The sequence below is a fragment of the Acinonyx jubatus genome, chromosome A1 (assembly GCF_027475565.1).
Source record: "Acinonyx jubatus isolate Ajub_Pintada_27869175 chromosome A1, VMU_Ajub_asm_v1.0, whole genome shotgun sequence".
NCBI classification, from domain to species: domain Eukaryota; kingdom Metazoa; phylum Chordata; class Mammalia; order Carnivora; family Felidae; genus Acinonyx; species Acinonyx jubatus.
In genome coordinates this window covers 138,128,443-138,143,735 of record NC_069380.1, presented here as the reverse complement: position 1 = coordinate 138,143,735, position 15,293 = coordinate 138,128,443, and the positions used below count along the sequence as shown (strand labels likewise).

Sequence of the window (15,293 nt, the reverse complement as noted above, 5' to 3'; positions counted from 1 at the left end):
GAAGCCAAAAGCCTCCAAATTTTTAGAAGTCTGGTGTTTTATCTTAAAAATTCACGCACATTTGGCATTCTACCTTAGTTTTAGTACAACACAATTATGTTTTAAATTGCTTTATAATTTAATTAGTGAACATGTTCCCCTAAATCTGTTTTGCAAAATCAGCATTGAAGAAAACATGCCACATTTATCTTGTGGCCTTTTGTAGCTGCAAAGTATGTATATAACAAAAAGAACATAAGCTTTGGATTAAATCCTAGCTCTGAAGCTAGGCAAGTTATTTACCCTAATTAAGGTTCCATTAACTCTTCTGTGTAATGGAGGTGACAATGCCTAGGTATGGGGTCTTTATGTAAAAGAGTAGACCAATATTTAACAAAGTATGCATGTTTGTTAAATTTTATGCTTTATAATATAATGAACATTTACATTTTACCTTGTTTTCAGTTGTGACTTGACCATGATGCATTTTAACTATCAATTACTATTCTACCAGCTTTCACTTTCTTTAGCAATTAAATTAATACCTGTAATTGTGCTTTCCTTAGCTGTTGGCTGGTAATTTGAGCTTTTTGTTGCATCATATTTTCAATTCGTTGGTTGACTTGCTTTTCTTTCTTGAGCTCATTTCCATAAAATTTGGACCCCTTTGTAAGAAAACAAAACAAAGCATAAGAAAGTGTCAGAAGGAAAGCATCACTGTAGTATGTATAACCATGGTACCTAAGTGTATAGACTAGAATCACAATTACTGAATTCAAAACTTAGCTCACTCCTTGCTAGCTGGGTGACCCTAAAACTACTAATCTTTCTATGTCTCAATTTCCTTACCTGCAAAATGAATTTATAGTTACCTACATCATAGGCTTGTTGAGACAGTAATTATACGCTGCAAACTCTGAGATGAGTACAGATCGGCACTCAGAAAATAACAATGTGTCCTAGACAGGATCCATGGGCATATCCAAGCCCTCAGTCATTTGGGTTATCAGTTATTTCCTTCACTTTTATGTAAAAAGCATTTATAAAATTTTGGGGCACCTGGGTGGCTCAGTCGGTTAAGCGTCCGACTTCGGCTCAGGTCATGATCTCATGGCTCATGAGTTCAAGCCCGACATCAGGCTCTGTGCTAACAGCTCAGAACCTGAAGCCTGCTTTGGATTCTGTGTCTCCCTCTTTCTCTGCCCCATCCCCACTTGCACTCTCTCAAAAATTTTTTTAAAAAAGCTTTTACAAAATTTTAATGTTAGTCATTAAAGAAAATGTAGAAAATCACTTTTAGAAAATCACCTATCATCCCATCACTGAACATAACATCTATTCATTCACCAGGTTGATGAATTTTTTTTAATGTTAATGTGTTTATTTTGAGAGAGAGAGAGAGAGAGAGAGAGAGAACAAGAGCAACTCAGTAGGGGAGGGGCAGAGAGAGAGAGAGAGAGAGAGAGAGAGAGAGAGAGAGAGAGGGAGAGAATCCTAAGTAGGCTCTGCACAGTCAGCAAAAGCCTGACCAGGGGCTTAATCCATGAAACCCTGAGATCATGACCTGAGCCAAAACCAAGAGTTGGACACTTAACCAACTGAGCCACCCAGGTGCCCTAGGTTGATGGACGTTTAGATTATTTTTATTTTGGCTTTTATGAGAAATGCTGCAATGAACATTCATATAGACATTTTTGCATGGACATATGTTTTCACTTTCCTTAGGTACCCAGGAGTGGAATCTCTTAGTCATATGGTAACTCCATTCTAAACCTTTTGAGAAACTGCCAGACTGTTTTCCAAAGTGGCTGAACCATTTTATAATCCCACCAGCAAAGTATGAGGGTTCTATTTTTCTATTTTTATATCTTTAGTGAAAAGTCTATTTATATTTTTTGTCCATTTTTAACTAGGTTGTCTTATTAACAATTTATAAAAATTCTCTTTATATTCTGGATGTAAGTCCTTTATCAGATAAGTATTTTGCAAATATTTTATATTACTATGTTGCTTATCATTTCATTTTTTAATTGTGTCTTTTGAAGTGCAGATGTTTTCAAATGTGATGAGTCTAACTTGTCAACTTTTTCTTTTACTGACTGTGCTTTTATTGTTATATCTAAGAAATGCTTGTCTAACCAAAAGTCTCAAAGACTTTCTCATATCTTCATTAAGTTTTACTGCTTTGGCTCTTACATTTATCTTGATTTTGAGTTAAATTTGTATATGGTGTGAAGTGAGGGTTTAGGTTCATCTTTTTTTTGCATGTGGATATCCAGTTGTCCCAGCATCGTGTGCTGCACAGATGATCCTTCTGCCTTGGTACTTTCATCAAAAACCAATAAAGTATCAATGCAAAGATTTACTTCTGGACTCTTAAATTCTACCCCATTGTTCAATATGTCTAGCCTTATGACAGTAACACACTATCTTGATAACTGTAGCTTTATAGCACATTCTTAAACAGGAAAGCCAAAGACCTTATTGTTTGTTCCTTTTCAAAATTGTTTTCACTATTTTAGGTGTTTCACATTTCTATATAAATTTTAGGGTCCGTTTATCAATTTCGGCAGGAAAAAAAGCCCCTTGAATTTGGATGAAAAATTACACTGAATCCATAGATCAGTTTGAGGAGAACTACCCTCTTAACGATGTTGAGTCTTCTCATTGTTGAACATAGGATGCTTTCATTTTTATATCCTTACTTTCCCTCAACACACTTTTGTTATTTTCAGGGTACAACTGTTGCACTCCTTTTGAAATCCGTAAGAGTTTCTATCCATAAACATCATGTTATTTGTGAAGAGATAGTTTTATTTCTTCCTTTCCAATCTAGATGCCTTTTATTTCTTTCTATTGCCTGACTACACTGGCTAGAACTTTCAGGACTATGTTGAAGAGAAGACATGAGAGTGGACTTCCTTGTCTTGTTCCTGATTTTAGGAGAAAAGTGCATTCCTGGAATAAATCCCACTTGGTCATGGAACACAATCTTCTTTTTATACTCCTGGATTCAGTTTGCTAACATTTTGTTGAGGGCTTTTATGTTTACAATGATCTATAATATTCTGCTTGTTTGGCTATTGTATCAAGGTGATACTGGTCTTATAGAATGAGTTGGCAAATGTTACATATTTCTTCATTTTCTGGAAGAACTTGTGGAATACTGGTATTATTTCTTCTTTTTTAAATGTTTACTTATTATTTTTTTCTAATGTTTATTTATTTTTGAAAGAAAGAGAGGGGGGGGGAGAGAATGAGCGGGGGAGGGGCTGAGAGAGGGAAACACAGAATCTGAAACAGGCTCCAGGCTCTGAGCTGTCAGCACAGAGCCCAATGCTGAGCTCGAACTCATGAACTGCGAAATCATGACCTGAGCTGAAGTCAGATGGTTAACCAACTGAGCCACACAGGTACCCCAGTATTATTTCTTCTCAAGTGTCAGATAAAATTCACCACTGAAGCCATCTTGACTTTTTTTTTTTTCGGGGGGGGGGGGGGGAATGGAGATTTTTAATTATTGATTTAATTTCTTTCCTTATTAAAGGTCTATTTAGATTTTCTTATTTTCTTGAGTCAGTTTTGGAAAACTTTAAATTTCTAGAAATTTATCCAATTTATTGGGATTTGTTTTAAAATACTCCATCTTCTACCTCCAAAATTCAGTAGGGAGGGGTGAGATAGATGAAACAATATTTGCAAATAAGTTGATGTCTGATGATGCTGGGTGATGATTACCCAGGAATTCACTTTAGTATCTCATTTTCTGTATGTTTATAATTTCTGATAGGGGCATCTGGGTGGCTTAGTTGGTTGAGTGTCTGACTCTTGATTTCAGCTTAGGTCATGATCCCAGGGTCGTGGGATCAAGCCCCATCAGGCTTCGTACTGAGCATGGAGTCTGCTTAAAATTCTCTCCCTCTCTCCATCTGCCTGTCTTCCTGATTTACACTCTCTCTAAAAAAATAAATAAATAACAACAAAAAATGTTTCTGATAAAAATTTTAAAGAAGTTGCATTTCTGTGAAGCAGTAACAATTAGAAAATTTCAATTCAAAAAAGATATTTATGATGAACTCCCCAACCCCCCACACTAGAGGAATATATATTATATAAAATATATAAATATTTTAATATATATTGGTATATAAAATATATATAAAGTATATATTTTATATGATAGATACATATCAATCAGATGATATGTATATATAGTTCTATGTATGTATATACAGCTGACCTTTGAACATCATGGGTTTGAACTGCAGTAGGCCAACTCATACATGGACTTGTTTCAATAAAAACAGTACAATACAGGGGCGCCTGGGTAGCTCAGTTGGTTAAGCATCCGACTTCAGCTCAGGTCATGGTTTCATGGTTTGTGAGTTCGAGCCCCTCATTGGGCTCTGTGCTGGCAGCTCAGGGCCTGGATGGAGCCTGCTTTGGATTCTGTGTCTCCCTCCCTTTCTGCTCCTCCCCCGCTCACGTTCTATCTCTCAAAATAAATAAACATTAAAAAAAAATCTTAAAAAAAATAGTACAGTACTGTAAATATATTTTTTCTTGCTTACAATTTGTTTAACGTTTTCTTTTCTCCATCTTACTTTATTATTAAAGAATACAGTATGTAATACACATAATATACAAAATTTGTGTTAATCGACTGTTTGTTACTGGTAAGGCTTCCAGTCAATTGTAGGCTATTAGCAGTTCATTTTCGAGGAGTCAAAAGTTGTACATGGATTTTCAATTGTGTGTGTGTGGGGGGGGGCAGTGCTCCTAACTTTCGCACTGTTTAATGGTCAACTGTATATCACATAAAACTTATATGGAAGAGCAAATGCTCTTTTTAAGATATTCTTGAAAAAGAATAAAGAGCAAAAGAAGAACTTGTTCTAGCAGTTGTCTAGACTTACTAGACAATACTGGAATGCAGGTCATGTTGTAATGATATAATAACAAACAATCCAGTGGAACAGAAGAAAGCACTGCAGATCAGTAAGAAATGATGATCTAGATGAACTATTTAATAAGTGTTACTGGGACACAGAGAAGAGAGAGGAAAGATAAAATCTGGGATGACTTAAATATTCTATTTCTTAACCTGAAAACTAGGGTCATAGGTTTTAATTCTTTTTTTAAGTTTTAAGATGAAAATTTCAAAAAAATCTCAGAGAATACAGATTAGTACAATAAACACTATATAAAACTATCACTGAGATTTAACATTTTGTCTTATTTCCTTCACTGATTTTTTTAAGTAAACTGTTTTAAAGTAAATTACAGATATAATGATATTTAGCTATTCTATACAGTGTTTTAGTATGCATTTTTAAAAATGAGGTCATTTTCCTAGGTAATTATAATAGCATTTTCAAAGCTAATAAAATTAACAATAGTTCCTTAATACAATCTAGTACCCTGTCCATATTCAAATTCCCTTAACTGTTCCAAATATATTTGTTCAAACCAAGATCCAACTAGGGTACATATACTATGTTTGCTTACTTCATCTCAATTTTTTTACTTTTAAAATTTTATCTATATTTTATACACTTAAAAAATTATTTTTCCCTCAAGGTTTTATTTTGGAATTTCTAAATCTTCCAATATTTGAAGGAATAGTACAAAGAACACCCCTATGTACTCACCTAGATTCATCAGCTATTAATATCCTGATACATTTAGTTTCTCCCACAATTTCTAGGAATACACAATACACACACCCCCACTCCAACATATGCACTTGCACAAACATGCATGCATACACACACACTCCTCCCCCTCTTTTTGGTTAAACCATTTAAAAGTAAGTTGCTGTAGATACCAGCATGCATTTCTTTAAAATAAGTATATTCTCTTAAATTTTACACCTTTCTGAAGGGTACTTATTTCATAATATATAAATAAAACAAAAAAATATTAGAAGAAAATATTTATGACCTTGGAGAAAGCCATACGCAGTTGACTAATTCAAGTACATATGAAAAATCAAACAAGGTGGCTTTGTCAGTTAAGTGTCCAGCTTTTGCTCTTGGCTCAGGTCATGATCTCACTGTTCACTCCATGCTAACAGCACAGACCTCCTTGGTATTTTCTCCCTCCCTCTCTTTGTGTCCCTCCTCTGCTCATACATCTCTCTCTCTCTCTCTCTCTCTCTCAAAATAAATAAATTTTTAAAAAAGGCAAACAGAAAACTTCTGCACAGGATTAAGTATCATAAGCAAAATCAAAAGATATACAATAATCTAATGGAAAATTGTGCAAATGACGAGAAGAGACAGTTTGTAAAAAGGGAAAATACAAGTCGCTTGTTAAACATGTGAAAAGATGCACCATCTCACTTTTCATAGGAGAAATGCAAATTAAGCCTACACTACATTACTATAGATAGGAAAATCCAAAAGCTTAGTAACACACTGGGCAGGCATGGTTGTACATATATTGGCAGTGAAAATTTAAATTGATACATAAACTATGTAGGGCAACTTGAGCAATTCATAAAAATTCCATATGTGGGCTACCTGGGTGGCACAGTCAGTTAAGCATCTGACTCTTGATTTGGGCTCAGGTCATGACCTCGTGGTTAGGGAGTTCAAGCCCCGGGTTGGGCTCTGCGCTGTCAGCAGAGCTTGAGATTCTTTCTCCTTGCTCTGCTCCTCCCTCCCTTGCGCTCTCTTTCCAAATAAATAAACAAACACTTAAAAAAATTCCACATGAATATATCCTTTTTTGTTACCTGTATTTGGTGAAATAATTCTACTTCTACGATCTCTTATAATTTTACCTGCACATATGTAAAGTTGTGAAAGTTGTAAAGGTTATTCACTGTCATATTGTTTGTAAAAACAAAAGACTAGAAATGATGTATGGGTTCATAAATGAACATTCCGTCTGGTTCAATAAATTATATCTACACATGCAGGCATGAAAACTGAAGATCTTTATGGAAAGATCTTTATGGAAAGACCTCCAAGTTACATTACTGAAACACATGCATATAATGTGTACATGAAGCAGGAAAACTGGACGGCAAGAGGAAGAGCAACAGAACAGAAGGGAGATTATTCCATACCCACTTGTTGTAACAAGATACATTAAAATATTAAAAATTACAATAAAAAATATTTATAACTTACTGATTTTCTTTTAAACAGAAAGTTAAAAAGCTACTAAATTAATGATATCAAAAGAAACAAGAAACATACCCTTGTGGCTTCCATTATAATCTTATTAATCTTCTCTTTATCTAATCCTTCCATTCCAGCTTTATTATCATTAAGTCCCATCCTAAGCAGAAGGTCATCTTTGTTGTTGTCATTCTTCTCCTTGGTGCTGTGCATGGTATAAACTTAAAGGTTTTTTTATTACCTAAAAAAACATACAAAATAAACATTGCTTTTCAAAGCATTCATGGTGAGGAGGTGGACACTTAAAAGTTAAGATGATAATAAGCAAAACAAGAAAAATATTTAAGAATATAAGAATTGTTAGCCATTGAGATATTGTTATTTTTAAATATTTATTTACTTATTTGGAGATTGAGTGTGAGTGGGGGAGGTGCAGAGAGAGAAGAGAAAGAATCCCAAGCAGGTTCTGCACTATTAGCACAGAGCCTGACACAGGGCTCGAACTCACGAACTATGAGATCATGACGTCAGCCAAATTAATCAAACCTCAAACAACTGAGCCACCCAGGAGCCCTGAGAAATTATTATTATTCAGAGTTTAAAATTACTATCCCAAGATTATTGTACTCTCAGAAGGAAGAAAATGAACATTTCCTGCAAGTTTTGAGCCAGCCACTCACTATGCTAGGCACTTTACGCTTGAATCTCACACAGTAGCCCTACCCTGAAAGGTAAATTTTATTACCCCCAAAATAAAGAGAGAAGAAATCTGAGTCTTAGAACATATCTACTGACATAAATATGCTAATAAGTGACAATATCTGTATTGAAACCCAGACTTGAGTCCAAAGTTCATGTTTTTCAGATATTAACATACTGTATAGGAAACAAATATGAAATAACACTTCATCTACTAAACATGTTAAGTTCAGTGGCATTTACTCTGTATACAGAGCTCAATTTCTTTTTTTTTTTTAATGTTTATTTATTTATTTTGAGAGAGTCTGAGAGAGAGAGAGGGAGCAGTGGAGGGCAAGAGAGAGAGAAGAGAAAGAATCCTAAGCAGGCTCCGTGCCATCAGCACAGAGCCCAATGTGGGGTTCAACTCACAAACCATGATATCATGACCTAAGCTGAAACCAAGAATCAGACGCCCAATTGACTGAGCCACCCAGGCACCCCCAGAACTCTATTTCTTAAGGCAGTGAAAAAAATACAGACAAAATAATAATCTATTCACTTTTGGGAGATTAATACATTTTATAATGTTATGTCACATCTAAGATTAAGAAAAATCCTCTCAAATAATAACTCTCTTTTTATTTTTAAGTAAGCTCTACACCCAACATGGGCTTGAACTCATGACCCTGAGACCAAGAATCACGTGCTTTACCAGCTAGAGCCAGCCAGGCACCCCAAATAATTCTTTAATATCTTTAAATAGTAATTTATAATTTACTTTCATATTTATTAGTTTTTAAAAATATAATAACCATGCAACAGAGATTTGCTTATTCTCATAGGAAAGATAGAAATTGGAATTCAGTAAGGTTAAGTGAATTGGCCATCATAAGTCTGCTAATAAGCAAAAGAACTGGGATGTGAATCCAAGTCTTCTTCAAGTCTAGTACAGCTGCCATAACATCACAGCTGCTTCCAATTTGGAGTGCATGTATGCTATAAAGAAATGACCAGGTAAACAGCTGTCATGAACCTATAACAAATTAGGCCAGTGATTTCTTATTTGCATGATTTAGAAAGGGTTCATTTATTCTACGCTGTTGAGGACCTTTTCTTTTCCTTTTTTTTTTTTTTTTAACTTGACATCCATCACCATACATACTTACACAATTTCTTGTGATGAGAGCTTCTAAGATCTAATCTCTTAGCAACTTCCAAATATACAATACGATATTAACTACAGTCACCATTCTGCACATTATACCCCCATGACTTACTCATTTTATAACTGGAAATTTGTACCTTTTGACCACCTTTACCCATTTCGCCTACTCCTACCCCACCTCTAGCAACCACCAATCTGCTCTCTGCATCTATGAGTTCAGGTTGTTTTTTTGTTTGTTTTGATTCCATGTGACATAAATAAATTCAAAGGTCTGAGAGTAGGAACCAGATATCAGTATTTTTAAGGCATGCCCAAGTTATTCCAATGTGCCCCAAGTATGGGAACTACTGGTGCTATTGTTTTCCAGTACCCAAGAGAATATAGGCTAGTTTTCTGTTTTTATCGTTTGATTTTTCTCTTCAACTATCACATTCAACTTAATATCACCCTATATTTTGTCTCATGCTTTAGTAATCCAATTACTTTTCATTTTCTAATAAAACTGGTGAATGTAATTCATTCATATTTTCCCAAACCACCACCATTGAAGCTTGAAGATGTTGAATGCACAAATCTTACATTTAAGCTGTCTTCTCCTTTAAAAACTGAAATGTATAAAAAGAACAGAAACATTTATGAATGCCTACTATTTCACAAAGAATATATTATTTAGCCCAAAAACTCTAGGAAGAATTGCTTTTGGTCCCTAATTGGGTCAGAAGAACTGGGTTATTATTAGCAACACTGGCACCAGGCAAAGTTGTGAGATAGGTAAAATTAGTTTTCAGCTACCTTCCTGTCTTGCTGATGCTCAATTACCAAGCCTAGTTTCATGAGGATAGTTTACTATCCTCTATATGTTAAGAAATTCCAAGTTTATAGCTGCAGTCCAAATGCCCGTCTGGTATCCTAAATTTAACATGTCCAAAACTGATCTTCTCATCTGCCTCCATCACTCAAACCAGTTCCACTTGCATGCAGCCTTCCTCATCTCAGTTCAGGGCAACCCTCCAATCGCTTCCAATTCCTCATGCAAAGAATCTTGTAGTCATACTTAACCTCACTCTTTCTCATACACCACACATCCAAATTGTTGGCAAACACTATGGACTCTGCTTTCAAAACATACTCTGAATTTAACCACTTCTCAATGCTGTCATTTCTTTCACTCTATTCTGAACCACCATTATCTCTTGCCTGGATTAATGTAATAGCCTCTTAAATAGTCTGTTTCTGCCCTCCATGCAATCAATTATCAACACAGTAGCTGAAACGATTCTTCTAAATCACAAGGTAGGTCACAATCACTCCTTTGCTGAAAACTGTACAATGGCATCCCATCTTACTCCAGAATAAAAGCAAAGTCCCAACAGAATCTGGATCCCAATTACCTGTCGACCCTCATACCTGTCTAATACTCTCCCCGTTGCTCACTACTCTCCAGCCACACTGATCTCTTTGCTATTCCTCAAATCTGGTCAGTATATTCTAACCTTGAAACTTTTTGCCCTGGCTATTCCCTTCCCCTTTAGGATTCTTCAGCTAGATACCCTATTGACTAAACTCTTTCAAGTCTTGCTTAAATGTTACCTTCTCAGTGAGGGGCTACCCTGACCTCCTTATTTAAATTTCAACCTGATTAGTACCTCCCACCCCTTCTCCCCAATGCCCCATGTTTTTCATAACTCTTATCATTTCCTAACATAATAAACATAAATTTACATACTTATTATGCTTTTTATCCATCTCTCCTGTGAATATGGACACTCCAAGAGGACAGGGTACTTTGATTTTTGTTTTTGCTTTACCTGATATATCCCAAATGCCTCAAACAGTGCTTGACACAGAGCAGGGGCTCAAAAAATAATCTGTGGAATGACTGAACTCAGTCATTTTTTTTTATCATTTTCTCATTTTATATCATTTTATACCATTTTAATATCATTTTCTCATCCTTTTATTCACATAGCAAGGTTACATAGTTATATTAAAAGACTGTGAGAAAAGCTACTTTTCTGGAGTTAATAAGTTTATAATTTCTTTTTTAATGTTTATTTAATGTTTATTTATTTGCTTATTTATTTTGAGAAAGAGAGAGAGAGAATGTGTGAGCAGGGGAAAGGCAGAAAGAAAGAGGGAGGGAGAATCCCAAGCAAGCTCCACACTGTCAGTACAGACCCTGATGTGGGGCTCAAACTCATGAACCTGTGAGATCATGACCTGAGCTGAAATCAAGAGTCAGACACTCAGCCAACTGAACCACCCAGGCTCCCCTTTTTCAGAGAGAGGAGGGGCAGAGAGAGAGGAAGAGAGAGAATCCCAAGCAGGCTGATGCACAATCTGACACAGGGTTCAAACCCACTTACTGCAAGATCATAACCTGAGCCAAAACCAAGAGTCATACACTTAACCAAGTAAGCCATGCAGTCACTCTTAAGGCACCCATAAAATTCTTGTAATTTTCCCTTATTTCAATATTAAATATGTAAGGACAGCTATATGAGTTAAACAACCTTCCATTTTATAAGCCTTATTTTCCTAAGGTATTTGATAGTTATATTAATTTATTAAAACTTTGGGGACTTGTATTACAATATAAGAATATTCTGAATTTAGGGGTGCCTAGGTAGCTCAGATGGTTAAGTGTTTGATTTCAGCTAAGGTCATGATCTCACGGTTCATGAGTTTGAGCCCTGCGCCGGGCTCTGAGATGACAGCTCAGAGCCTGCAGCCTGCTTTGGATTCTGTGTCTCCTTCTTTCTCTGCCCCTCCCCCGCTTGTACTCTCTCTCTGTCTCTTTCTGAAATAAATATTAAAAAAATTTTTTAAACAATATTTTGAATTTACATGTTTGAGTTTACTTGCTATGTTCCATTAATATTCAAAAGATTCTAGTTTATATTTACTCTTTGGGAAATTAAGTTGCCTTGTTAAATTTAATTTCTGTGATTACTTTCCAGTTATATCTAAATGTACAAAAAATTATTGGAGAGAGTTAATAAAACATACTAAGTTTCAGTATATTTTAATTCCTATGAGTTCCTTTTAGTACTATCATTTATGTCTCTGTGGTGAGCCTACTTTTGTTTTTATTGCTTAGTATTTGTTATTCTCAAATTTCTAGAATCTCTCATTAGTCCTGGTTATCTCTATTCTCCCCATTAGTTCTTACTTTAGAAATCCATAAATTGAAAGAGAGAGCTAGCTCCCAGCAGAGATGATCACAAAATATTCACAAGAGATGCACAAAAATTATGATCACAAAGTATTTTCCATATTTTTGTGGAAGTGAAATTTAATACTACTTTAAATGGCTCTCTGGGACATGTAGGTGGCTCAGTTGCTTATGTGTTCAACTCTTGATTTCAGCTCAGGTCATGATTTTGCAGTTTGTGGGATGGAGCCCTGGGTCAGGCTCTGTGTTCACAGTGTGGAGCCTGCTTGGGATTCTCTCTCCCTCCTCTCTCTCTCTCTCTCTGCCCCTCCCCAGCTTGCAATCTTTCTCTCTCAAAATAAATAAGTAAACATTAAAAAAAAAAATGATATGTTACATCCTACACTATAGGAAGGAAAATATTTAATAACAGAAAAAGGTGTACAAAGTATTATTTTCCTATCCTGGAAAAATTATCCTTTCACTTACCCCCTGCCACATTGTTCCAGTGTTTTCTTTTTTTTTAATTTCTTTTTCTTAACGTTTATTTATTTTTGAGACAGAGAGAGACAGAGCATGAATGGGGGAGGGTCAGAGAGAGAGGGAGACACAGAATCTGAAACAGGCCCCGGGCTCTGAGCTGTCAGCACAGAGTCCGATGCGGGGCTCGAACTCACAGATTGTGAGATCATGACCCGAGCTGAAGTCGGACGCTCAACCGACTGAGCCACCCAGGCGCCCCATGTTCCAGTGTTTTCTTGATATATTCTCCATATTATTTCTTGATCCATTGCTGCTGATTGTTTCAGTTTCCTATAGCTCTAACTAATCTACCTCAGGTATTTAAAACATTGTAGCAACATAATATTCTTCAAATGATATCTTAAGTAAAACCTCAGATTTTTCCTTAAATCTTTGTTCTATGGATGCTATGCAGCTCTCCTAGAATTTCATCATATATATTCTATCACTAATGTAAAAGAATAAACAGGCAGCTTACAGAAAAGGGAAAGTTAATAATGATCTCCACTTTTTTGATTCAAACTACCTAGAAGCATCAGAGCGAACACTGATATGTACTGAAATTGCTATCAACTCCAAGACTGCACTAGCAGTGTTCAGATAATAATTGCTATGTTTCTTTTTATTTTATTGTAATTGTAAAAATAAACATATAACATAAAATTTACCATCTTAAGCATTTTGTAAGTTTACAGCTCAGTAGTGTTAAGTACATTCACACTGTTGTGCAATCAAATAGTTGTTTACTACTGATGAATTTTAAAAGGTGGTTTCCGTATGAAGCCAGGCTCTGAAAATCATTCTTATTATGTTTTCTGCCTGATCTTATATATTCCTGAAAACCATAAACAAAAAACTAAACATCCAGAAAATACTATTCCAAGATTTGCCAAACATGAGGAAATAATATCAGCAAGAAGTTGTGATTTTGGAGTAATTAACCCAAAATGATTTAAAACACACTTTCCCCTAAACCTAATAAATCAAAAACTCCATATAACCTGACTTCTGTTAGATCATACTGTTAAAAGGACTTTCATTTTAAAACAGTAACAATCCATTTGTTAATGACTATTAACAAATGTTATAACAAATGTTATAAAAATACATTTAAACAGATAGGATATATAAAGAATTTCTGATACCAAACAACAGTATCTGGAATTTATATCCAAATCAGCAAAAATAATTATTCTTAATTGATGAGATGATTTCTCATCCCTTCCCAGAGTTATATGCTGTAACTGGAGGGGAAGGAGAAATAATGATTTGTTTTTAGTGATAATTGTTTTGAAGGTTCAAATAACATTAAAAAGTAAGGTCTATGAAAGGGAGTATAGGTTAGAAAAAGTTGCAAAACATTGACATAGAATAATTTATTACACTATCATCTGTTACATAATGAGTGATTTATTTTAGCTAACGAGAGCTATTAACTCTTGTTAATAAAGGGAAAAAGCAGTCCAGATTAACTGTTACCTATTTTTTTCTTAATGAGACCTAAATATACTGCTTATTTTAATGTACAGTACTTAATGAAAAGAGTTCAGTGCTAAGAGACATTTTGATATAGTGCAAAAAGTATATGCTTTGAAGCCAGATAGACCTGGACTGAAATGTCAACTCTAAAACTTAACTAGTTGTGTCTTCCCGGGAAATTTATATGATTTCAAAGTGTATGAATCTTGGTATCCTGTTCTGTGAAACTTCCTTCCAGGGGTTGTTGATGATTAAGTGTGTGATATGTAAGGGTCCCTAGCAAAGTAAACACATACTAAGTAAGCATGCAATAAATGTGGTTTCTCTCCTCTCACTTTCATTCTTATTTATTTCTCTACAATGTGATCAATGTGGCTGCAAATACGGGCATGTAATTGATTGAGAAATCATAGAAAAAAAACAAAAAAAAATGTTCATGACTAAATAAATGACAAGTGAAAAAATCACACACACATACACACACACACACACACACACAGCCACGCGAGTTTAGGGAACTCAAAAGAACAAATGGCACCCACCGCTTGGATCTTGTGATATTTAGTGAACCAACAAGAGAATATTCTTCATGGTTTTTAAGGCTTTACCACTGACATGATCCTAATATTCAAATCAAGGTACTAGGAGTTACATTTCAGTTTACTTCAAGTCAATGAAGACAATATTAAGATAAGCAAGTCTAGACATATGAAATTTCAACATTAATGCCTAATACTTAGTATCATACTTAACTGTATGAATAAACTCTCATCATATGTTTGGCATGACTGATAAAAATCACATATAGACTATCTACAATATGCACAGAAATGCTTCCTATTAATGAAGCTTGACAATTAATTTTTAATGTAAAAAATTATATTAATAAACTTCTAAGAATAAATCAAGTTTCAGAATAAAATTTTACTTTTTTACCTCTAAAAATATTTTTATATTTATTTATTTTGGGGAGAGCACAAGCAGAGGAGAAAGATAGAGGGGGAGATAGAGGGGTAAAGAAGTTCCAAAGTAAGGTCTGCACTGACAGGCTGACACCAGTGAGTCCAAGGTCGGGCTTGAACTCATGCACCGCTGGTTCATGACTTGAGCTGAAGTTGGGCACTCAACCAAGTCACCCAGGTGCCCCTTCAGAGTAAAATTATAAATTAAATCCCAGAATATT

At 35.0% G+C, this 15,293-nt stretch overlaps 1 protein-coding gene across 6 annotated transcripts in view; it reads right to left on the bottom strand.

The window, feature by feature from the left end:
• Positions 1-15,293, bottom strand: part of POLK (DNA polymerase kappa) — a 72,529-nt gene that overhangs the window by 38,939 nt on the left and 18,297 nt on the right. For 4 of the 6 annotated variants that reach the window (XM_015072115.3, XM_015072117.3, XM_027039868.2 and 1 more), the window contains exons 2-3: positions 7,188-7,350; positions 525-644 (exon numbers count right to left, since the gene is read on the bottom strand). In XM_015072115.3, coding sequence (XP_014927601.1) covers positions 525-644; positions 7,188-7,322 — 255 coding nt within the window. In that variant the 5' untranslated portion in view covers positions 7,323-7,350. Of the gene's footprint in view, positions 1-524; positions 645-7,187; positions 7,353-7,932; positions 7,951-15,293 lie in introns of those variants that run through there. The other 2 variants (XM_053224038.1, XM_027039862.2) reach the window with 2 other exon arrangements.